The sequence below is a fragment of the Mastomys coucha genome, unplaced genomic scaffold, assembly GCF_008632895.1.
Source record: "Mastomys coucha isolate ucsf_1 unplaced genomic scaffold, UCSF_Mcou_1 pScaffold21, whole genome shotgun sequence".
Lineage (NCBI taxonomy): Eukaryota > Metazoa > Chordata > Mammalia > Rodentia > Muridae > Mastomys > Mastomys coucha.
This window is the reverse complement of record NW_022196904.1, coordinates 95,614,050-95,639,213: the sequence shown is the minus strand read 5'-3', so window position 1 is coordinate 95,639,213 and position 25,164 is coordinate 95,614,050. Positions and strand designations below refer to the sequence as shown.

Here is a 25,164-nt window from a genome sequence, read left to right as displayed (position 1 = left end):
ACTGAAAAAAAGTGAGAAAGAAAAAAAAGGAAAGAAAGAAGAAAGAAAGAAGAAAAGAAACAAGAGAGAAAAGGAAATAGCATAAAAGAGAGGATGGGGAGAGGAGAGAAAAAGAGAGGAGAGGAGAGGAGAGGAGAGGAGAGGAGAAGAGAAGAGAAAAGAAGAGTTTAAGATTTTTCATGAAATCAAAGAAATCTCTATGAATGCAGAAGAGGGAAAGAATAAACATGATACAAACTTTTTAAGCAAAATAGTCACCTTAATATTACATTTTTGGTCAAGAGTAGTTAGTTTAAATTTAAGCAAATCTTAAGAATCTTTTCCAATTAAAAATGAGAGCTATCTACTTGAAATCATGTTTTATGGTTCTTGGTCCAATAATGACTTAAAATCTCAGGGGTCATAATCAGGTGGGAAGGTGAGGCCAATTTGAAACTTAAACACAAATGCTTATATTTGAAAATGATGTATAACTTTTAAAGCCATAGAAAATAATTTTAAAGAGGCTGGATTTAATTTTATCAAGTACCTCATAATATCCAAAGAGTACTTTAAAAATTTGTAGTAATATCTTATACTTATCTATCAAAAGACCACAGTTACTCTCTTGGTTTTACCAATAGTATTTCATTCATTCTAGAAAACTCTTATTTTTTGGAGGACTAAAGTTTGAAAGACAGCTATTAGAACTAACTAGAATGTAGACTGTACTGACAACCTTTTCCCAAGCACTCTCCTCAAAGCCCCAGTGACTTCCTTATTCCTTAGGCTATAGATGAGAGGATTCAGAGTGGGAGTAAAAATTGTATAAAAAACCGAGCTGATATTGTCTTGTTTGGGGCTGTGGAAGGAATTGGGTAGGACATACATGACGATAGCACCTCCATACCACATCCCAACCACAGTCAGGTGGGAAGAGCAGGTGACAAGGGCTTTCTTCCTGCCTTCATTCGAGGGCATGTGGAGCACAGTGAGCAGAATTAGTGAGTAGGAGGTGAGAATGGCAGCAAGAGCTGGAAAGAGCAAGGTCACACCCATCACATAAACCATGAGTTCATATGTGGAGGTGTCTGCACAGGCCAGCCTCAGCAAGGGAGGGATCTCACAGAAGAGGTGTCTGATCTGCCTGGACTTGCAGAAAGGATAGTGCATGGTGTAGATGCTATAGCCTAGAGCACTGAGAGATGCAAGAATCCACGAGGTGGCTATCATGAAACAGCAGACTTTCTGACTCATTAGGATTGTATAGTTCAGAGGATGACAAATGGCTACATACCTGTCATAGGCCATAAAGGACAGAAGAAGATCCTCTGCAGTACCAAGTGTCAGTGCCAGGAACATCTGAAGGGCACATCCCCCAAATGAGATAGTGTTGTCTTTGAGAAGAAAATCTATTACAGCCTTTGGAGTGATGACTGATGTGAGGAGGAGGTCCATGAGAGAGAGTTGCCAGAGCAGAAGATACATGGGCACGTGGAGCCGGGCATCCATGGTGATGACCAGCAGCAGAAGTCCATTGCTGGTCAAGGCTAAAAAGTACACAGTTGTGATAGTGGCACAGAGTAGTTCTGGAAAACCACTGTCGTCCAGAATCCCCACCAAGATGAAGCCACTTCCCAAGGTGGAGTTGCAGAATTCCATTCTGTTTGAGCTTTAGTTACCTAGAAAACATGGTTAGTGAAGTTTTGTTAATATGAACTCAGTTTGCCAATTGCCATGCTCAATAGCACTTTATGCTACTCTGTATGACTCTGGCAACATGGGATTTTTCCAGAAAGCTTTATTTTGATTTACACCCACTTTCACTCTCTGTTTGCCTATCTGTCCATCTGTCTGTCCCTCTGTTTGTCTCTCTGTCCTCATCTTTGACTCTTTCTTACTTGCATCACCACAAAGATCCAGCCATGTGCAGAATAGGTAGTATAAACATTAAGAAGTCACCTCATAAAGTACTACCCAGGATACTAAACCTACAACATCTTTCCAAAAGTTTAAGGTCTTTCTTAAGATCAAAGAAATATCCTAACATGTGTCATTGTAGTATAATGTTTAGAAAATGGTTTTAAATATTTTAGTTAGTTGCTGGATAGAAATATTTTGAATTTGAAACTTTAAAGTGATTTCAAGAAGTACTGCTATGTTTTGTTTCCCATTTCAATTTTTAAGGATTTATGTTTTTATTTACTATATGGGGCTCGAGAAATGATCATCTATTTATAACTAGGCTTCTACAAATCATTCATCATGACATATGTGCATTAGCATTTCCTTAGGTTCCTTTGGCCTTTCTGTAGGCCATTAGTAACTTAACAGTTAAATTGTTTGAAATTATTAAACAAATATCTCTTTGCATTGGATGGCTTTTGGGAGGTTTCATCATTATCCAAAACCAGCAACATCTACAAAGTCTAAAGACCTATGTTACAATTTCTACAAGAGAGGAAGTACCGAGGTCTAGACTATAACACAGAATCTCCATCAATTCCAGGTGACTCTATCTTCCGTGTTTTAGGATTAAATAATACTTTTTTAGTAAATTTTGTTCTTTCAACAATTTCACACATGTCCATGATTTATTAGACTCACCATCTCCCCTTCTCAGACTCTCAAAGCCTTCTGTCCTTGTTAATATTAAAAAAATAAAAACAGAGAAAAAAGGAAAAGGAGACCATGAAACCTGATTCCGTAGCTTCTGATCTTAGTATTTGCTCTTAACTCGATGTTGTGGATTGGCTCAATGCATCCATTCATTAAAAGGGAGACATACCATTACCTCAGGTTGTAAGGCATCTAGCTACCTGACCACCTCAGCTTCCCTTGGGCTGCTTAAAGCCTGAAGATGCTTTACCACAGTTGAGATCAGATGTAGTTTGCCTTCACAGCAGTTGTTTTCTTTTTAAGATGCTTCAGTGGGTCAGGAGTCTGTAGTATCAGCTGTCAGGGCAGTTGTAATTCTTCCTTTCACCTGCAAGTGTGCTCTGAGATGGGAGTGGTTGCAGCCAGGCAGCTTATGCGTTTTCAGTAGTTTCCTATAAAGTAAGATGATGGTTTTCCTATTATTAGATATGAAAGGAAGTAGTAGAAACTACTTCCCCCTTGCTTATGGTATAAAGGGGGCCCCACTAGCTTTTTCATTTTCCAGATAGCTCTTGGGTCTGAATACTCAGTTTTCTTTACCACTGCTTCCAAATATAGGAATATATAAAAGATGCAGGGAATAGATAGAAATTAGAACAGCTGTCCAAGCTGAATGCTAACTCACTTGAATGTTCCTGGGGTCAATAGTAAGCCAGGACCTTATCTAGGAACAGGGTACTTTGCCTTCTGATCTCATCACTTCTCTCCTTTTATTTGTGCATAGCTTCAGAAGGACTTATTTCCAACTTAAAAAGTCTAGCTTGAAAATAGTGGTCTGAGGAATAGCAAATTAGGGAATCCTCTTGGGCTTTTCTTAGCTTACTTTTCCTGATGTCTTCTGTCACTTAATGAGATTTAAGACAGTAGGTTTATTCACTTCTGAAATTTAGGATCCAACTCCCAAAGGCTTCAAAGTGCTGAGATTATAGCAATTTACTACCTGGTTTTCCCAGAGTTTTCTTTAAACCTAGAAAAAATATTCAAAATCCATTTTAAAATTTTTAAAAATTCACTAATTTTTTCAGTTTTGACATCTTTCACTCTCTTCCTGCCACTCCTTCTAATTCCTTTCTTTGTCACTACCCACCAAATTTCATGATTCATTTTCTTGCTCTCTCCAAAACACTATGGCAAAACAAAACAATAACAAACCAAAAAATTAAAACAAACAGTAAGACAGAAAATACAAAAACATTGAACATGGAAAAATGTGATTCCCAACTAGAAGCTTCACAGCTCCTGACTAGTGTTCATGTTACTAGAAAGACCTCTGCATTCGCAGGGAAAAGGAATCATCAATGGCACCGTATAACCAGCTCTGAAACCTGTGAAGATCTTCTCCCAGTCTGTTGATTGCCATTTAGAACTCAAGAAGTTAGACTCCAGAGAACCAAATAACCCTATTAAAAATGGGGTACAGAGCTAAACAAAGAATTCTCAACTGATGAATGCCAAATGGCTGAGAAGCACCTAAAGAAATGTTCAACATCCTTAGTCATCAGGAAAATGCAAATCAAAACAACCCTGAGATTCCACCTCAGAACAGTCAGAATGGCTAAGATCAAAAACTCGGGTGACAGCAGATGCTGATGAAGATGTGGAGAAAAAGGAAAACTACTCCATTGCTGGTGGGATTGCAAGCTGGTACAACCACTCTGGAAATCAGTTTGGCAGTTCCTCAGAAATTTGTTCATAGTACTACTCAAGGACCCAGCTATACCACTCCTGGGTGTCTATCCAGAAGATGCTCCAACATGTAATAAGGACACATGTTCCACTATGTTCATAGCAGCCTTAGTTATAATAGCCAGAGGCTGGAAACAACCCAGATGTCCCTCAACTGAGGAATGGATACAGAAAATGTGGTACATTTACAAAATGGAGTACTACTCAGATATTAAAAACAATGACTTCATTAAATTCACAGGCAAATGGATGGAACTAGAAAATATCATCTTGAGTGAGGTAACCTAATCACAAAAGAACACACATGGTATGCACTCACTGGTAAGTGGATATTAGCCCAGAAGCTCAGAATACCCAAGATACAATTCACAGACCACATGAAACTCAAGAAGAAGGAAAACCAAAGTGGAGATACTTTGGTCCTTCTTAGAAGGGGGAACAAAATACCCATGGGAGAGGTTACAAAGACAAAGTGTGGAGCAGAGACCGAAGGAAAGGGCATCCAGAAACTGCCCCATCTGGGGATCCATCCTATATAGAGTCACCAAACTAAGACACTATTGTGGATGCCAACAAGTACTGGCTGACAGGAGCCTGATATAGCTGTCTCCTGAGAGGCTCTGACAATACCTGACTAATACAGAAGTAGAGGCTCACAGCCATCCATTGGACTGAGCACAGGGTCCCCATTGAAGGTGCTAGAGAAAGGACCAAAGGAGCAGAAGAGGTTTGCAGCCCCACAGGAGGAACAACAATATGAACTATCTAGTACCCCCCCAAAGCTCCCAGGGACTAAACCACCAACCAAAGTGTATATATGGAGGGACTCATGGCTCCAGCTGCATATGTAGCAGAGGATGGCCTAGTTGGTCATCAACGGAAGGAGAGGCCCTTGGTCCTGTGAACATTTCTTTTTTAAAATTTTTTTTAATTTTTAAAATTTTTTAATTAGATATTTTCTTTATTTACATTTCAAATGCTATCTTCTCTCCTGGTTACCCCTAGGGGGGGAGGCGGGGTGGGGTGGGGGGAAACAAACCAAAACTAAAACCAAAACCAAACCCTGTTCCCTCCCCCAGCCCCTGCTCACCAACCCACCCTCTCCCACTTCCTGGCCCTGGCATTCCCCTATACTGAGACATATAACTTTCACAGGACCAAGGGCCTCTCCTCCCATTGATGTCCGACTAGGCCATCCTCTGCTATACATATGCTGCTGGAGCCATTAGTCGCACCATGTGTGCTCTTTGGTTGATGATTTTAGTTCCTGGGAGCTCTGAGGGTACTAGTTGGTTCATATTGTTGTTAGTCCTAAGGGGCTGCAAACCCTTCAGCTCCTTGGGTCCTTTCTCTAGCTCCTTCATTGGGGACCCTGTGCTCAGTCCAATGGATGGTTGTGAGCCTCTACTTCTGTATTAGTAGGGCACTGGCAGAGCCTCTCAGGAGACAGCTATATCAGGCTCCTGTCAACCAGCACTTGATGACATCCTCAATAGTGTCTAGGTTTGATGATTGAATATGGGAAGGATTCCCAGGTGGAGTAGTCTCTGGATTGTCCTTTTTTCAGTCTCTGCTCCATAGTTTGTCTTTGCAACTCCTTAGGTGTTTATTTTATTCCCCCTTCTAAGAAGGAATGAAGCATCCACACTTTGGTCTTCCTTCTTCTTGAGTTTCTTGTGGTTTGTGGATTGTATATTGAGAATTCTGTTTAGCTCTGTACCCATTTTTTTTACTTAAGTTGTTTGGGTTCTTGATGTAGAACTTCTTGCCTTCTTTACATATTTTGTAGATAATAGTCCTCTGTCCGATGTAGGGTTGATGGAGATCCTTTCCTAATCTTTAGCTTGCTGATTTGTCCTATTGACACTGTCCTTTTCGTTACAGAAGCTTTTCCGTTTCTTGAGGTTCCATTTATCAGTTGCTGATCTAAGAGCCTGAGCCATTGGTGTTCTGTTCAGGAAGGTGTCTTTTGTAAATATGAGTTCAAGGTTATTCCCCACTTTCCATTCTATTAGGTTTTGTGTAAGTAGGTTTATGTTGAAGTCTTTGATCCATGTGGACTTGAGTTTTGTGTAGGGTAATAGGTATGGATCTATCTGCATACTCTACATAGAGACATCCAATTAGGCCAGCACCATTTGTTGAAGATGCTGTCTTTTTTCTGCTGTGTGGTTTTGCCTTCGTTGTCAAAAATCAAGTGTACATATATGTATGCATTTATTTCAGGGTCTGCAATTCCATTCCATTGATTAACCTATTTGTTTCTATACCAATGCCATGTTGTTTTTATTATGAATGTTCTGTAGTATTGCCTGAGGCCAGGGATGGTGATACCTCCATAAGTTCTATTTTTCCGGATTGCTTTTGCTACCCTGTTTTTGTTGTTGTTGTTGTTGTTGTTGTTGTTGTTTTGTTTTTCTTTTTCTGTATGAAGTTGAGAATTGCTTTGTCAAGGTCTGTAAAGCATTGTGTTGAAATTTTGATGGGAATTGCATTGAATATGTAAATTCCTTTTAATAAAATGGCCATTTTCACTATGTTAATCCAACTGATCCATGAGCATGGGAAATGTTTCCCTCCTCTGATATCTTCCTCAGTTTCTTTCTTCAGTGACTTGAGGTTCTTGTTATACAGGTCTTTCACTTGCTTGGCTTGAGTTTCACTAAGATATTTGATCTAATTTGTGGCTTTTGCAAAGGATGTTGTTTCCCTAATTTCTTCCTTGGCCGTATTATCATTTGTATAAAGGAGGTTTACTGATTTCTTTGAGTTAATTTTGTGCCCAGCAACTTTGCTAAAGGTATTTATTAGCTTTAAGAGTTCTCTGGTAAAATTTTGGGTCACTTATGTATACTATCATATCATCTGACTTCTTCCTTTCCAATTTGAATCCCCTTGATCTCCTTTAGTTATATTATTGCTCTGGCTAGAACTTCCAGTACTATATTGAATAGATATGGAGAGAGTGGGCAGCCTTGTCTTGTCCCTTATTTTAGTGGAATTGCTTTAAGTTTCTCTCCATTGTTGTGATGGTGGCTACTGACTTGATATATATTGCATTAAGTTTAGGTATTTGCCTTGTAGCCCTGATTTTTTTTAACACGAAGGGGTGTTGGATTTTGTCAAAGGCTTTTCAGCATCTAATGAGATGATCACATAATTTTTTTCTTTCAAGCTTTTTATATGGTGGATTATGTTCATGGATTTTTGAATCTCGAATCACCCATGTATCTCTGGGCTGAATTGGTATTACCTCTTCTTTGAAAGTCTGGTAGAATTCTGCATTAAAACCATCTGACCCTGTACAGATTTTGGGGTCTATTTTGGTTTGTACATTTTTAATGACTGCTTCTATTTCCTTGGGAGTTATAGGTTGTTTAAATAGTTTACTTGATTTAAATTTGGTAAGAGGTATATATCCAGGAAATTATCCATTTCATCAAGATTTTCCAATTTTGTGGAATAAAGTCTTTGGACGTAAGGCCCTAAGAGTCCTTGAATTTCATCAGTGTCTCTTGTTATCTCTTCCTTTTCATTTCTGATTTTATTTATATACTGTATCTCTGTCCTTTGGTTAGTTTGGTTAAGGGTTTGTCTATTTTGTTGATTTTCTCAAAGAATCACCTCTTGGTTTTGTTGATTCTTTTCATTGTTTTGTTGTTGCTGTTGTTGTTGTTGTATCTAACTGATTGATTTCAGCCATGATTTTGATTTCCTGCCCTTTACTCCTATTTCGTGTGCTTGCTTCTTTTTTCTAGAGATTTCAGGTGCCCTTTTAAATTGTTAATATGAGAACTTTCTAATTCCTTTCTAGAGGCACTTAGTGCTACAAACTTTTCTCTTAGCGCTGCTTTTGTTGTGTCCCATAAATGCCTTTATTTTCATTGATTTCTAGAAAGTCTCTAATTTCTTTCATTTCTTTCTTTCCTGACCCAGAGATTATTGAGTAGATAGTTGTTCAATTTCCATGAACAACTTTTTGGTGTTTTTGTTGTTGTTGAAGTCCACTTTTAGTCTATGGTAGTCTGATAAAATACAAGGTGTTATTTCAATTTTCTTGTATCTGTTGAGGCTTACTTTGTGACCAAGTATATGATCAAGTTTGTAGAAGGATCCATGAGGTACTGAGAAGAAGGTATATTCTTTTGTGTTTGGGTGAAATATTTTTATCCTTTATTATTTTATTTATTTATTTATTTATTTATTTATTTTTACACTCCAAATTTTATCTCCACCATGTCTACCCTCTGACTGTTCCACATCCCATCCCTACTGTACACCCCTTGTCTCCACAAGGATGTCCTCAACCCCCACCAACCACCCAACCAGACCTCTAAACTCCCTGGGGCCTCCAGTCTCTTGAGGGTTAGGTGCATCTTCTCTGACTGAACCAAGACCCAGCAATATTCTGCTGTATATGTGTTGGGGGCCTCTTGTCAGCTAGTATATGCTGCCTGGTTGGTGGTTCAGCGTTTGAGAGATCTTGGAGGTCCAGGTTAATGGATACTGCTGGTCCTCCTACAAGGTTGCCTTCCTTCTCAGCTTCTTCCAACTTTTTTTTCCAGGAATGTATTCAGAACTGAATGTTTGTGTTGACCCCAGTTTTTTAGTTTTTTTTTTTTTAAGATATTTTCTTTATTTACACTTTAAGTGTTTTCCCCTTTCCTAGTTTCCCCTCTGGAAAAAAAAAACCCTACTCCCTCCCCCTTCCCCTGCTCAGCAATCCACCCTCTCCCCCTTCCTGGCTCTGGCATTCCCCTACACTGGGGCAGAGAACCTCCATAGTACCAAGGGGCTCTCCTCCCCTTGATGACCGACAGACAATTCAACCACAGGGATCAGTACTTTCTGTCCATTGGTTGGGTGCGTGATCAACTTTGTGGAAGAATCCATGAGGTGCAAAGAAGAAGTTTTATTCTTTTGTGTTTGGGTGAAATATTCTATAGATGTCTGTTAGGTACATTTGATTGTTAATGTCTGTTAGTTTCACCATTTCTCTAGTTTTTATCTGGATGACCTGTCAGTTGGTGACAGTAGTATGGTGAAGTCTCCCACTATTAATGTGTGTGGTTTGCTCTGCAATTTAAGCTTTAGCAATGTATTTATACAAATGTGTGTGTGCCTTTGTGTTTGGAACATAGATGTTTAGAATTGAGATATCATCTTGGTCATTTTTTCCTTTGATGAGTTTGAAGTGTCCTTCCTATCTCTTTTGGTTAATTTTAATTGAAATTCTATTCAATTAGATATTAGAATGGCAACTCCTATTTACTTCTTGAGTCTGTTTGCTAGGAAAACTTTCTTTCCAAACATTTATTCTGAGGTGATGTCTATCTTTAAAGCTGAGTTATGCTTCTTGTATGCAGTTGAAGGATCCTGTTTTCACATCCATCATTGGCTGTGTGGCTCCAGATCAGCAGATATGTATGTTTCAGGATCCACAGATCTGATGATTGTATTGTAGGTGGAGAGGTGGTCAGAGAATAGGAGTCTGCCAGGAATAGCAGACTGCTCAGGGCAGCTGGGGGTACCCTAGAGAATTCATTGATTAGGAAAAGTGGGTAGGGTAAATGATGCTAACCTGTATGGTTCATGATTTGCAGGTGTGATGAAAGTGGGCAGAGAAGTGGTAGAAGAATGGAAGTCTGTTGGTGATATTCGACTGCCTGTGGAAGCTGGAGATGCCCCAGAGGATTTAGCAAGCAGTGAAGATAAGTGGGAGAAGGGAAGCTAACCTGTATGGTTCATGATTCACAGGTCTGATGAAGGTCGTGAAGGTCAGGGGAGAGGTACCAGGGAGAATCTCATTAGCATTCTTGATGGAATTTCAGAAGCAAAATTTAAAGACTTTGTTTTTATTCATTAGAATAACCATTTCTTTTTCATTTTTAAAATAAGACACAATTTAACAGAATGAAATCAATATTTTATATAGCTTGCAAGTTTTGACAAATCAATAAAGTCACATTATAAACAGAAAACTTAAAGTACGTACAAAATTTTGCTATATTCCCAAGTGTCCATTTTTAATCATGTTGTATCTTCATACAGCTACCATACCACATGGATAATCTCTTTCATCTTTATTAAATCATTGAAGAATTTATGAGAAAAAATTTTAATCGTAGAGCCAAATTAAACTGAAAACATAAAATACCTAAATGTATATGGCACAATAAAAGCAATACTAAGAATAAAGAAGTTACTCATAATGAAGGAACAACATGGAACTCAGATTTTAGTAATTTGATATTGATGGTATCTGAAATTTATACTTGTGAGTTACTAACCATTTTTCAAAGTATTTAACTGTTTTAATTAAAGGTGCCATTACTCATTTCTTCCTCAATAATTTTGAATACCACCATTCATGTCTAAAATGTCCCCATGTGCACTATACTTGCTGCACTTCCTTCATTACAATTTAATTGTTGTTGTTTTAAGTACAATTGCTATTTTAAATTTTTCTTGGACACTGATAGTTTTCAGAATGTCATATTTATTTTATATAAAATTTGAAAGCAGTTAGATTATGTTTATAGGTTATTTTGCAACTAGGAATCAGGCATATTGTTGTTTTCTGATGTGTGTGTGTGTGTGTCCATCTCTTTTTCTCTCAAGTGCATGTGTGTGTTCACTCAGATGCATGCAGTTTTGTACTGTAAATGATGAAGAGAGGAAAGATAGCAGAACCAAGGAGACAGCCTTTCATACAGTACTCTACCTGCATGTATGTCTGCAGACCAGAAGAGGGCACCAGATGGTTCTGAGCCACCATGTGGTTGGTGTAAATTGAACTCAGGATCCCTGGAAGGGCAGTCCAACCCTTTAACCTCTCAGTCATCTCTCTAGCCCCAGGAGGAGGCAGCCTGTTAAAACTAGTTGTGCCTTTTGCTCAGTATGTAATTCAGCCAAAGACAAAATAAAGAAGGGAGAATGAGAAATAAAAGTGAAATGGAAGGGTTATTATTAAAAGTAAAACTAAGTGAGTAATACAAAAAACATAAAGCTTCATCATTTTTACACATCATTTTGGGTAAGATAATCTATATCCAGAAATAAAAAATGTCTCGTGTTCATTCATTCATGAATGTTAACTCTGAGTCTTTACATATGTGTGTTTTCTTTAAGATGCCCACAGAGGTCAGAAAATTAGAAAAGGACCATGTGGGGATGGCAACATTCAATGGAGAAAGTGAGATAAAGCAGGGGAAAGGGAATAATGAAACAGCAGTAATCAAATGTGGTATAGAAAGGAGGATGGGGGAGAAAAGTGAGGAGGGATAACTAACACCGAGGAAATGAAAAATATCACAGAAAACTACTGCTGCAGAAATAAATGAATTTACCCCATAATGGAACAACTAAGAGTTCTCTCATAAGCCTTATGATCTGTCTAGCCAGTGATTCTTGGTCCTAATACCTGGACAGATATTAATTACTTTCTATTAGACATCAGAGGCTAACAAATCAAAAGGCCCAATGCTAGGAATGTATTATCTCTATTGAAGTTCTTAGCCAGCCAGGTCCTATAGACCCTTGAATATTGATTGTTATTGCCATTGCTGTTAGTTACCCCATTGAACAGTCAATTACTAAAGACACCACATGCCAGGACTTCTAACAGCAGGAGTAGGGGCTGTATCTGACTCTGTTACCTGCATTCAGACCCCTTCCCCCTAACTTGGCTACCTTGCCTAGCCACAATGGAAGAAGATGCACCTAGTCCTACAGCAATGTGATATACTAAGATGAGTTGATACCTATGGGAGACCTCCCTCTTTCTTAGCCTTTTCTAAGGAGAAAGGGAAGACAGGAGGATGGCAGGAAGGTGAGGTGAGAGGGACTTATGGTGAGTAGAGGAAGGAGAAGATGTGATCCAGGTGTAAAGTAAATATAAACAAACAAACAAACAATAATTTCTTTTAAAAAGACACATGATGAATTATAGAGCTTGGAGATATCAAACTGGTATTGACCTGGAGGCTTTTTAATTGCCTAGCTTTACCAGTGAAAGAATGGCGAAAGGGATATAAAGGAATTATCAGTCCAAACATATCTTAGACCTTGTGAGCTATGATAATGACCAACCTGGTGAGATGTGCCCACTTGTGCAATAGTTGTGTGGAAGTCATGGAAGTAACGAAGAACTTTTGGATTGGATTGAAGTCTCACTCCACAAATTTTACCACAGATCCGACACAGTTATTGGAACCAAGAATCCGTGGCTAGTCAGCTCATAGGATGTATGAGGGAACCTACTACTATTAATCTGCTGAAGAAAGAATATTGAACCATTAAAATGACTTATCCTTCTATACATAGACCAGTGCATCACTCTAGACACACAGAAGTATCTTTTTCACAATGAATGGCAATTAACACAGAGACCTACAATTTTGCAAGGTACAGAGAATAGGAGATTACGGATTGGTCAAGGTTAAGTGGGACATCTGTATCATACCTTTACCACCAAAGCCTCAACCCATTGTAGAATTGTAAGTAGAAAAATTATAGAAGGCAGAGGTAGTGTATGATTACAAAGAAAGAGTGCTTTCCAGATACAACCAAACAGTTACACATATTAACTCACAGTAGTTGTAACAGGTATGCACAAGACCTGGGCAAGACCAAACCAGTTTAAATTCCCAGAAATTTTAGTGATCATATTTAATAGCAACAAAATAGATAGTTATTTTAAAAAACACTCATATTCTATCATTACAATTTTGGCTTTATGACTGTTAAAATTCATGATGTAATCATCATATTTCAGAAAGCAATCAAGATATTTCTTCTTTGAAAGTCTTTATGTGTATTGTCTAATTAGCTCTCATGGCAATGGTATAAATGGGTGTTTTGTTACATAGAATTTATAACTTAAAGACCTGGTTGAGAAAGGGTATGTACATGTTTTAAGTTAGACAAGAAAATTACACTGAATTCCAACAGCTGTACTCTGACAGCAGACCTGAATCTCTTCATCATTGCTCTGCAAGGCCATTATACGATAAGGAAAAAACATCTCAGTGTGAAGAAACATTTTAAGTGACTATAACTGGCTGAGATAATTAATTGCCTGAACTGAACTGAAATGATTCATATAAATACACATAGAAGTTTTTTCTGGGTAATTATCCTATAAAATATCTCTTGGAGTAAATAGCCAAAAAGTATTTAATAAGGGATGTTTCATTCCCTTACTTTTAAATCAACATATACACATTTAATGGCTTTCTTTGCCCAGGAGTATTACATTCATAGTGAAATCTGACTTTAAGGAAGAAGTAAGTTTAGAAGGTAGCTATTAGAAGGAACTAACTAGAAAGTGGATTGTGCTGGCACTAACCGTCTTCCAAAAATTCTCCTTAAAGCCCCTGTGACCTCCTTATTCCTCAGGCTGTAGATGAGGGGATTCAGAGCCGGAGTGACAACAGTATAGAAAATGGAGAGGATATTGTCTTGTTTGGGACTGTGAAATTTACTCGGAAGGACATACATGAGTGAGGAACCCCCATACCACATCCCAACCACAATCAGGTGAGAAGAACAGGTGACAAGGGCTTTCTTCCTGCCCTCATTTGAGGGCATGTTAAGTACAGTAAACAGAATTCGTACATAGGAGGCCAGAATAACAGCAAGAGGGAGAATCAGCATAGAAACACCTGCCAAATAAACCATCAACTCGTATGTGGAGGTGTCTGCACAGGCCAGCTTCAGCAATGGAGGAATCTCACAGAACAGGTGTCTGATCTGCCGGGATTTACAGAAGGGATACTGCATAGTGTAGATGGTAAGTCCTAGGGCTATCACTGATGCCAGGATCCAAGTAGCACCTACTATGAACCAGCAGACACTTGGCCTCATGAAGATCATGTAATTTAGAGGATGACAAATGGCCACATACCTGTCATAGGCCATAAAGGCCAGAAGGAGGTCCTCTGCACTACCCATTGCCAGTTCTAGAAACATCTGAAGGGCACAACCCCCAAAGGAAATGGTGTTGTCTTTGAGCAGAAAATCCATGACAGCCTTTGGAGTGATAACTGATGTCAGGAGGAGGTCCATGAGAGACAGCTGTCCAAGTAGGAGATACATGGGCACATGGAGCCGGGCATCCATAGTGATGACCAGGAGTAGCACTCCATTGCTGGTTATAGCCAGCATGTACAGGGCTGTGATTGTGGCACAGAGCAGTTCAGGAGAACCACTGTCATCCAGAATCCCCACCAAGATGAAGCCACTGCCCAAGGTCGAGTTCCTAAAATCCATATTGAGTGATATGTTTAGTTGCCTAGAAACAGAGGAGTCAATTGAATTTTATTATTATAGAACTAGCTTTGATGTTAGCACTTTGATACTCCAATACTCTCTTATGTATAAATAACTTTGCTTGCTAATATCTAAATTTGGCTTTTAATTATATCTTGATAAATGTTCTGAAGATGGGTATTGAAATTACTCCTGGAAGGGAGGTACTCAACTCTATACTACAAGATTCTTAGAATGTAGAAAATATAGATGTCCCAGTACAGCCATATACAGATATACTGTAACAGAAATGCATAGGATGTAATGGTGCAGCCATATACAGATATACTGTAGCAGAAATGCATAGGATGTAATGGTACAGCAGGACTCAAGGCAGTAGGACATCAGCACATGGAAGTTACTAGTAAGGAGCGCACAAGGGTATGCTAGTACACCACTGCACATAAATGTGATAGCAAAGCATTATATCTTATTATTACTTAAGTGTTAAATAATGGCATCTTTGCAAAAATTGATGTACTATTACTACAGTGTAAAGTGATGTGTATTTACTACAAAGTAGGTGCATGTATTTGTGGGATCTGGACATGCCTTTATCGATCCTAAAATAGAGTAATTGAAAGGATAATTGAATGCAAAGCAGTAGTAACTCTGAAAATTTAGTTTAATTGCTAAAGATCTGCTTTGAACTCTATTTATTGTCATAAAATGCTCAGAGGCTACACATTTCATTATGTGAGAGACAAATTCATTACCTCAGATGATAAGAATCCTAGCTGTCTGACCACCTCTGCTCCACTACAACTGCATGAAGATTGAGGTTATTTAATGCAAAAAAGGGAAGAAGGGACTTTTCGGTAGTACCTAATTTGTTTGTTTTGCTAAGTTGGTTAAGTAGGGAAGGAATTCTTACAATGTCAGGTGTCTGGGCTGTTTTGTTCCTCCTTTCATCTATAGATGTTTTCTGAAGATAGATGTCTGTGCCGCCAGGCAGCTAACAGTCTTCAGGTAGTATACTATGGGTCCAGAGGTCTTCCAGTTCTCATATCTGAGAATGAGTAGAAACTTTCTGTTTAACAAGCTTCATGGAAAGAAATCCTCTAGCTTCTTGTCAGTTATCTGGTCTTGGGTCCAGATGCTCAGATTTCTTTATTGCTTCTTCCATCTGGGAGCAAAGATCAATGGTGTATGAAAGAAGTAGAAACTGTCCAAAGGGCCCCACCTAAACATAACTGAGCATAGGGGTAAACGGAGGCTTTGTGGAGGAGCACACTGTCTTTTGAGCTCATGGCTTTCTTTTTATCTTTTTTCTTTTGCTGTCTTTAGAGGGACTTATCTCCCAGCTGAAATGGCCTCCCCTGGAAATGTGAATCTAAGAAAAGGTACATTAATGAGCCCTCTTGGGCGTGTTTTCTAGCTTGTTTTTCTGAGCTCTTTGGCTCTGAATCAGCTCTGAGGCCACATCTCTCTCTCACCATCGGATGCAGGATTCATAAAGAGAACAAATAAGAAATGGAACCATCCTTTTATACAATGTCTACTTACTAATTACAACTTTTTTCAGCAAGATATTCTAGTATTTATAGTAAATGATCCATAAGACTGTCTCCTTTTGGTATACTTCATGTCTAAATAGTTTGTACTGTTTTAGGCAAATGTTTTTTAATTGATTATTTCATTTATTTACATTCCTGTCATTGCCTCTTCCTGGTCTACCCCCAACATTCCTTATTCCATTACCCTTCCCTTTTGCATCTGAGAAGATGCTCCCCCTCTTCCAGCAGGTATCCCTCTCCCCACTCTTGGGCATTTGGCTATGGCCACCCCCATCGAGTTCTGAGAGTCTCTCACTTCCTGGGTTTCTGGGACTTTCTATAAGGTCCCCTTGCCTCATACCTCAAGAAGCTATTTCCATTCATTCTTCTGGTCCTCTGAGTTTCTCTCCTATTCTGCCTATATATTATCCTGTTCCCCTTTTTACTCTCCTCTCTTCTCTCCCATCCAGATTCAACCCTCCCTCTGCATCTGCCTCCCATGATGATTTTGTTTCCTCTTCTAAGTGGAATTGAAACATCCTCACTTGGGCCTTTCTGCTTGTTAAACTTCTTGCAGTCTGTGGGTTATATCCTGGGTATTCTGTACTTTTTTGGCTAATATCCACTTATCAGTGATTATATACCATGCATATCCTTCTTTTGGTTCTTGGATGATATTTTCACTCAGGATGATCTTTTCTAGTTCCATCCATTTGCCTACAATATTCATGATATCCTCATCTTTAATAGCTGAATAGTAGTACATTGTGTAAATGAACCACGTTTTCTGTATCCATTCTTCAGTTGAGGGACATCTGGGTTGTTTCCAGTTTCTGGGTATTACAAATAAGGCTGCTAAAAATATAATGGAGCATGTGTCCTTGTGGTATGGTAGAGTATCTTTTGGGTATATGCTCAGGAGTGGTATAAGCTGGGTCATCAGGTATAGCTAATTCCAATTTTCTGAGGAATCACCAGGTTGATTTCCAGAGTGCTTGCACCAGTTTGCAATCCCACCAGCACTGGAATAACAATTTAATAGGTAAAAAAGTTTTCAGTATAACAAATAACTTAAATCATATAATTAACAGTTGTACAAAATCATAGATACATGTTTAAATGTGTTCTCAAGGAAGAAATGAGACACTTCCAGAAGGTGAGAATTTGTTGCAAAAAGGAAAAACTTGCAAGTACTATATGAACCTTTAAAACTGAGAGATAATTGACAGATACACACTTAAACATTATAATGGAGAAACAGTGATTCAGTGCTAAGGCAGAGCATCAAGCAAGGAGCTGATGCCATATCCAGAGTTCTAATAATCATGGCAGAAAAATTCAAAACCAGAATAAATATTAGTTTTATAAAAATAAACTGACTAGTTATTTAAGGGTACTTCTTCTATTGAACTTGTGTAGTAGTTTTTATTATTTATGTTATTTTGTAGTCATAGTCAACAAATTAATAGAGACCACTTAATTTTCTTAAATTTTAAAATAATAAGCAATCAACTCTTGAATGTCATTACTTAGCATTTACTTGTGTAATGAGTGGCTATGAAGAGACTAGGGAAGGAGAATGAGGAGGGAACTGGTTAAGAGGTAGGCCATAGCCTGATTTACACCAATGGTAGCTGTGGTAACTGCTGCCTGAGCAGCTGAGTTCTGTAGTCACCAAATAAGTAGACATGTGTCCATGTGAATATGTGCATGGCAAGGTAGAAAGGAGAAACAGACTCCAATCGGCTTTGGAAGGTACAAATATGTTAAGAGTTGGAAGAAAGAAGACTTGATATTAGCATTCCTGTGATTAGCTCCTGCACCTGATAACAGCCAGCACACACAAGAAGCCCAGTGGGTGTTGGAGAATGGAACTCTCACAGAAACTGCAAGACTTCTTTTTTTTTTTTTTTGATAGAGACTCCACAGTGGTTCATTGTTTCTTGGTGAGTTCTCATCACCATGTATTAGGTCTTTGAGCTCCTAGGCAAGAATATGTGGGCTAGAGCAAGACCTCAATCTGAATAGCATATGTAATGGGTAAGGTGTGCTGACATGCCAAGCCAGGGGATCAGCATTGGAAGATTCAATAAGATTAACTTTCTGCCTTCTGGTTCCCATTACTGCATAGGAATGGATTCTGTGCTCCAGCCCTCCCCACCCCAATCACACCCAGAGACAGCTTGAATCCCATGAGTTCTGACATATCCAGGCACACAGGTGAGCCCCCAAGCCCCACCCCAATACTTTCTCTAACTGGGATCTGCCCAGCCAGAGACTCATCTTCCTTACAGTTTGGATGTATAACTGGGAATGGATCCTATACTCTTGTCCCCACTCTCTACCCCGTTCACACAGAGACAACAAGACTCCAAAGAGTTCCAACACAGTCAGACTCACAGATCATGCTCTCTAGATACTCTCGCATACCCAGAGACAGCCTGACCCAAAAAGGCCCAATATTATCAGGCTCACAGTAGGGACAGGCTCTATTCAGAGACTACAAGGCCAGCCAACACCAGAGATAGCAACACAGTAAGCAACCAGAGCAAAATCATAAGCAAGAGAAACCAATACTACTTGGCATCAACAGAACCAGTTCTTCCACCACAGCAAACCTTGGATACCCAAACATATCTGAAAAGCAAGATTCTTATCTAATATTCCATCTCATAAAGATGATAAAGGACTTCAAGAAGAACATAAATACTACATGTTGGAGCATCTTCTGGGTATATTCCCAGGAGTGGTATTGCTGGGTCCTCAGGTAGTACTATGTCCAATTTTCTAAAGAACTGTCAAACTGACTTCCAGAGTGGTTGTATCAGCTTGCAATCCTACCAGCAATGAAGGAGTGTTCCTCTTTTTCCACAACCTCGCCAGCATCTGCTGTCACCTGAGCTTTTGATCTTAGCCATTTTGACTGGTGTGAGGTAGAATCTCAGGGTTGTTTTGATTTGCATTTCCCTGATGACTAAAGATGTTGAACATTTCTTTAGGTGCTGCTCAGCCATTGGGTATTCCTCAGTTGAGAATTCTTTGTTTAGCTCTGTACCCCATTTTAATAGGGTTATTTGGTTCTCTGTAATCTAACTTTTTGAGTTCTTTGTGTATATTGGATATTTGCCCTCTATTGGATATGGGATTGGTAAAGATCCTTTCCCAATCTGTTGGTTGCCATTTTGTCCTATTGATAGTGTCCTTTGCCTTACAGAAGCTTTGTAATTTTATGAAGTTCCATTTGTCAGTTCTTGATCTTAGAGCATAAGCTATTGGTGTTCTGTTCAGGAAAATTTCCCCTGAGCCCATGTGCTTTAGGCTCTTCCTCACTTTCTTCTCTATAAGTTTCAGTGTATCTGGTTTTATGTGGAGATTCTTGATCTACTTGGACTTGAGCTTTGTACAAGGAGAAAATAGTGGATCCATTTGCATTCTTCTACATGCTAACTGCGAGTTGAACTAGCATCAGTTGTTGAAAATGCTGTCTTTTTTCCACTGGATGGATTTAGCTCCTTTGTCAAAGATCAAGTGACTATACATTTGTTGGTTCATTTCTGGGTCTTCAACTCTATTCCATTGATCTACCTGTCTTTCACTGTACCAATACCATGCAGGGTTTTGAGGGTTTTGTTTGTTTGTTTGTTTTGTTTTGTTTTGTTTTGTTTTTTATCACATTTACTCTCTAGTACAGCTTAAGGTCAGGGATGGTGATTCCACCAGAAGTTCTTTTATTGTTGAGAAAAGTTTTCACTGTCCTAGGTTTTTGTTATTCCAGATGAATTTGCAAATTGCCATTTCTAACTCTATGAAGAATTGAGTTGGAATGTATTAAATCTGTAGATTGCTTTCGGCAAGATGGCCATTTTTACTATATTAATCCTGCCAATCCATGAGCATGAAAGATCTTTCCATCTTCTGAGTTCTTCTTTGATTTCTTTCTTCAGAGTCTTGAAGTTCTTGTCATATAGGTCTTTCACTTGCTTTGTATTTTATATTATTTGTGACTGTTGTGTAGGGTGTTGTTTCCCTAATTTCTTTCTCAGCCTGTTTATCCTTTGTGTAGAGGAAGGCTACTGATTTGTACTAGTTAATTTTATACCCAGCTACTTTGCTGAAGTTGTTTATTAGGTTTAGGAGTTCTCTGTTGGAATTTTTGGGGCCACTTAAGTATAATATCATATCATCTGCAAATAGTGATAATTTGACTTCTTTCTTTCCAATTTGTATCCCTTTTACCTCATTTTGTTGTCTAATTGCTCTAGCTAGGGCTTCAAGTAAAATATTGAATAGGTAGGGAGAGAGCTGTTTCCTGAGAGGCTCTGCCAGTGTCCAACTAATACAGAAGTAGATGCTCATAACCATCCATTACCCTGAGCACAGGGTCCCCAATGGAGGAGCTAGAGAAAGGACCCAAGGAGCTGAAGGGGTTTGCAGCCCCATAGGAGGAACAACAATATGAACTAACCAGTACCTCTAGAGCTCCCAGGAACTAAACCACCAACCAAGGTGTACACATGGTGGGACTTATGCTCCAGCTACATATGTAGCAGAGGATGACCTAGTTGGTCATCAATGGGAGGAGAGGCCCTTGGTCCTATGAAGTCTCTATGCCCCAGTGTAGGGGAATGCCAGGGCCAGGAAACAGGAGAGGGGGTTTGGTGAGCAGGGGGAGGCCAGAGAGAATAGGGGTTTTATTTGAAAGGGAAACCAGGAAAGGGGATAATATTTGAAATGTAAATAAAGAAAATATCTAATAAAAAAGGAAGAAAAAGAGCATAAATAACTCCCTTAAAGAAATACAGAAAAAACAGGTAAACTGGTAGAGCCCTTAAGAGGAAACATAATTCATTTAAAGGAATACAGGAAAACACAATGAAATAGGTGAAGGAATTGAATAAAACCACCCAGGATCTAAAAATGGAAATAGAAACAATAAAGAAATAACAAAGACAGACAACCCTGTAGATGGAAAATCTAGGAAAGGGATCAGGAGTCATAGATGCAAGCATCACCAACAGAGTACAACATATAGAAGAGAGAATCTTAGGCATAGAAGATGCCAAAGAAAACTTGACAAAACAGTCCAAGAAAATGCAAAATAGCAAAAATGATTCTAACCCAAAATATCCAGGAAATCTAGGACACAATGAAAAGACCAAACCTAAGAATAATAGGAATAGAAGAGAATGAGGATTCCCAACTCTAACGGCCAGTAAATATCTTCAATGAAATTATAGAAGAAAGCTTCCCTAACCTAAAGAAAGAGATGCCCATAAATGCACAAGAAGCCTATATGATGACAAATAGATTAGACAAGAAAAGAAATTCCTCCAGTCACATAATAATCAAAACACCAAATGCACAAAACAAAGAATATTAAAAGCAGTAAGGGAAAAAGGTCAAGTAACATATAAAGGAAGACCTATCAGAATTATACCAGACTTCTCAATAGAGGCTCTAAAAGCCAGAAGATCTTGGGCAGATGTTATACAGAGCCTAAATGAAAAAAAAAAAAAAATTCCAGCCAGGCAGTGGTGGCGCACACCTTTAATCCCAGCACTTGGGAGGCAGAGGCAGGTGGATTTCTGAGTTCGAGGCCAGCCTGGTCTACAAAATGAGTTCCAGGACATCCAGGGCTACTCAGAGAAACCCTGTCTCGAAAAACCAAAAAAAAAAAAAAAAAAAAAAAAAAAAAAAAAAAAAATCCAGTCCAAACTACTATAACTCGCAAAACTCTCAATCACCATGGATGGATGAACCAAGATTTTCCATGACAAAACAAAATTTGAACAATCTTTCCACTGACCCAGCCCAACAAAGGATAACAGAAGGAAAACACCAGCCCAAGTAAGGAAACCACACCCAAGAAAAAGGAAGAAATTAATCTTCTCACAACAAACCCAAAAGAAGAGTGTGGCACAATCATAATTCCACCTATAATAATAAAAATAACAGGAAACAACAATCACTTGTTCTTATTATCTCTCAATATCAATGGACTCAATTCCCCAATAAAAAGATATAGGCTAACAGACTGGATACATAAACAGGGCCCAGCATTTTGCTGCATGCAAGAAACACACCATAGTGACAAAGACAGACACTACCTCAGAGTAAAAAAGGCTGGAAAAATATTTTCTAAGGAAATGGTCCCAAGAAAAAGAAAGTAGCCATTCTAATATCGAATCAAATTGACTTTTGACCAAAAGTTGTGAAAAAATATGAGGAAGGATACTTCATACTCATTAAAAAGAAAGTCCACCAAGATGAACTCTCAATTCTGAACATCAATGCCCCAAATGCAAAGACACCCACATTCATAAAAGAACTGTTACTAAAGCACAAAGTACACATTAAACCTCATAGTGGGAGACTTCAACACTCCATTGTCACCAATAGGCAGATCATAGAAACAGAAACTAAACAAAGACACAGTGAAACTTACAAAAGTTATGAAGCAAATAGATTTACCAGATATATAAAGACAATTTCACCCTAAAACAAAAGAATATACCTTCTTCTCAGTGCCTCATGGTACCTTCTTCAAAGTTGACCATAAAATGGGTCACAAAACAAGCCTCAACTGATGTAAGAATATTGAAATAATTCTATATATTCCATCAGATCACTACAGACTAAGGCTAGACTTCAACGGCAACAAAAATAACAGAAAACCCATATACCCATGGAAACTAAACAACTCTCTACTCAATGATAATATGATCATGAAAGAAATACAGAAAGAAATTAAAGCCTTCCTGGAATTCAGTGAAAATGATGACACAGCATACTCAAATTTATGGGACACAAGGAAAGCAGTGCTAAGAGGAAAAATCATAGCTTTGAGTGCCTCCAAAAGAATATTGGAAAAATCATACTCTAGCAACTTATCAGCACATATGAAAGCTCTAAAACAAAAAGAAGCAAACAGGTCCAAGAGGAGTAGAAGGCAAAAAATAATCAAACTCAGGGCAGAAATCCACCAAGTAGAAACAAAGAGAACTATATACAAAGAATCAATAAAACCAGGAGCCGGTTCTTTGAGAAAGATAGATAAACCCTTAGCCAAACTAACTAGAGAGCACAGAGGCAGTATCCAAATTGAAAAATCAGAAATGAAAAGTGATATATAACAACAGAAACTGAGAAAATTCATCATCAGATCCTACTACAAAGACCTATACTCAACAAAACTGGAAAATCCGGATGAAATGAATGATTTTCCAGACAAATACCTGTTACCAAAGTTAAACCAGGATCAGATAAACCATCTTAATAGTCCTATAACCCCTAAGGAAATAGAATCTTGTTATTAAAAGTCTTCCAACCAAAAAAAGCCCAGAACCAGATGGTTTTAATGCAGAATTCTATAAGACCTTCAAAGAAGACCTAATACCAATACTTTTCAAACTATCTGACAAAAGAGAAACAGAAGGAACACTACCCAAATTCATTCTATGAAGCCACAGTTACAATAATACCTAAACCACACAAACACCCAACAAAGAAAGAGAACTTCTGATCAATTTCCCTTATGAATATTGATGCAAAAATACTCAATAAAAATTTTCACAAACTGAATCTAAGAACATCAAAATTCACCATGATCAAGTAGGCTTCATCTCAGGAATGAGGGATGGTTCAACAAATGAAAATCCATCAATATAATCCACTGTATAAACAAATCCAAAGAAAAAAACACATGATCATCTCATTAGATGCTAAAAAAGCCTTTAACAAAACATACCACTTCATGTTAAAAGTCTTGGAGAGATCAGGAATTCAAGGCCCATTCCTAAACATAATGGAAGCAATATAGAGAAAACCAATAACCAACATCAAACTAAATAGAGGAAAATTTGAAGCAATCTCACTAAAATCAGGGACAAGACAATGCCACCCACTCTCCCTCGATCTTTTCAATATAGTACTCAAAGTTCTAGCCAGAGCAATTCGACAACTCAAGGAGATCAAAGCAATAAAACTGGAAAGGAAGAAGTCAAGATATCACTGTTTGCAGATGATATAATGGTGTGCAGAAGCAAGCCCATAAATTCAAACAGAGAATTCCTGAAGCTGATAAACAACTTCTGCAAAGTGGCTGGATATAAAATTAACATAAGCAAATCAGTAGCCTTATTCTACTCAATGGATTAATGGGCTGAGAATAAAATTAGGGAAACAACACCCTCCATAATAGTCACAAATAAGATAAAATACCTTGGTGTGACTCTAACCAAGCAAATGAAAAATCTGTAGGACAAGAACTTCAAGTCTCTGAAGAAAGAAATGAAGACCTCAGAATATGGGAAGATCTCCCATACTAATGGAACAACAAGATTAACATAGTAATAATGGCCATTTTGCCAAAAGCAATCTACAGATTCAATGCAATTCTCATCAAATGCTAACTCAATTCTTCACAGATATAGAAAGAGCAATTCTCAAATTCATCTGGAATAACAAAAAAATCAAGGATTTTGAAAACTATTCTCAACAATAAGAGAACTTAAGGGGGAATCACCATCTCTGACCTCAAGCTGTAGTACAGAGCAATGTGTTAAAAACTGTCTGGTATTGGTACAGAAACAGACATGTAGGTAAATGGAATAAAATTGAAGTCCCAGAAATAAACCCACACATCTATACTCACCTGATTTTTCACAAAGAAGTTAAAACCATCTAGTTGGAAAAAGGCAGCATATTGAACAAATGGTGCTGATTCAACTGGCAGTCAGCATGTAGAACAATGCAAATCAATTCATTCTTATCTCCTTGTACAAAGCTCAAGTCAAAGTGGATCAAGGACCTCCATATAAAGCAGGTATGCTAAATCTAATAGAACAGAAAGTGAGAATAAGCCTAACATTGGCACAGGGGAAAATTTCCTGAACAGAATGCCAATGGCACAGGCTCTAAGATCAACTATTGACAAATGGGACTTCATCAAATGGAAAAGCTTCTGTGAGAGCAATTAGGCAACAAAAGGAGATCAAAGGGATACGAATTGGAAAGGAAGAAGTCAAATTATCAC

At 38.3% G+C, this 25,164-nt stretch overlaps 2 protein-coding genes across 6 annotated transcripts in view; both read right to left on the bottom strand.

Moving 5' to 3' along the window:
- Positions 1-693: 693 nt before the first annotated feature.
- The window catches only part of LOC116102746 (olfactory receptor 2AG1-like), a 42,915-nt gene continuing 18,444 nt past the window's right edge, over positions 694-25,164 (bottom strand). Inside the window, exons 1-5 of one of the 4 annotated variants that reach the window (XM_031387769.1) lie at positions 15,509-15,589; positions 12,415-12,598; positions 3,461-3,604; positions 2,799-3,029; positions 694-1,661 (exon numbers count right to left, since the gene is read on the bottom strand). In XM_031387769.1, coding sequence (XP_031243629.1) covers positions 694-1,641 — 948 coding nt within the window. In that variant the 5' untranslated portion in view covers positions 1,642-1,661; positions 2,799-3,029; positions 3,461-3,604; positions 12,415-12,598; positions 15,509-15,589. Of the gene's footprint in view, positions 1,662-2,798; positions 3,030-3,460; positions 3,605-12,414; positions 12,599-14,230; positions 14,260-15,508; positions 15,590-25,164 lie in introns of those variants that run through there. The other 3 variants (XM_031387770.1, XM_031387771.1, XM_031387772.1) reach the window with 3 other exon arrangements.
- On the bottom strand, positions 13,637-16,862 carry LOC116102743 (olfactory receptor 2AG2-like). 2 transcript variants are annotated; one of them, XM_031387765.1, is made up of 3 exons: positions 16,775-16,862; positions 15,509-15,760; positions 13,637-14,617 (listed from the first exon to the last, which is right to left on the bottom strand). In XM_031387765.1, the coding sequence occupies exons 2-3, from the start codon at positions 15,544-15,546 to the stop codon at positions 13,645-13,647; spliced, it is 1,011 nt and encodes a 336-aa protein (XP_031243625.1). In that variant the 5' UTR covers positions 15,547-15,760; positions 16,775-16,862; the 3' UTR covers positions 13,637-13,644. The 2 variants fall into 2 exon arrangements, with proteins under 2 accessions (XP_031243625.1, XP_031243626.1); XM_031387766.1 differs by having other exon boundaries at positions 13,637-14,584.

Excerpts from the sequence above, each read along its gene's own strand:
- LOC116102743 (XM_031387765.1), bottom strand. The coding sequence starts at position 15,546 with ATGAAAGGAGGAACAAAACAGCCCAGACACCTGACATT. Across the intron at positions 14,618-15,508 it reads CAGCCCAGACACCTGACATT|GCAACTAAACATATCACTCA; the intron begins GTAAGAATTCCT and ends CTCTGTTTCTAG.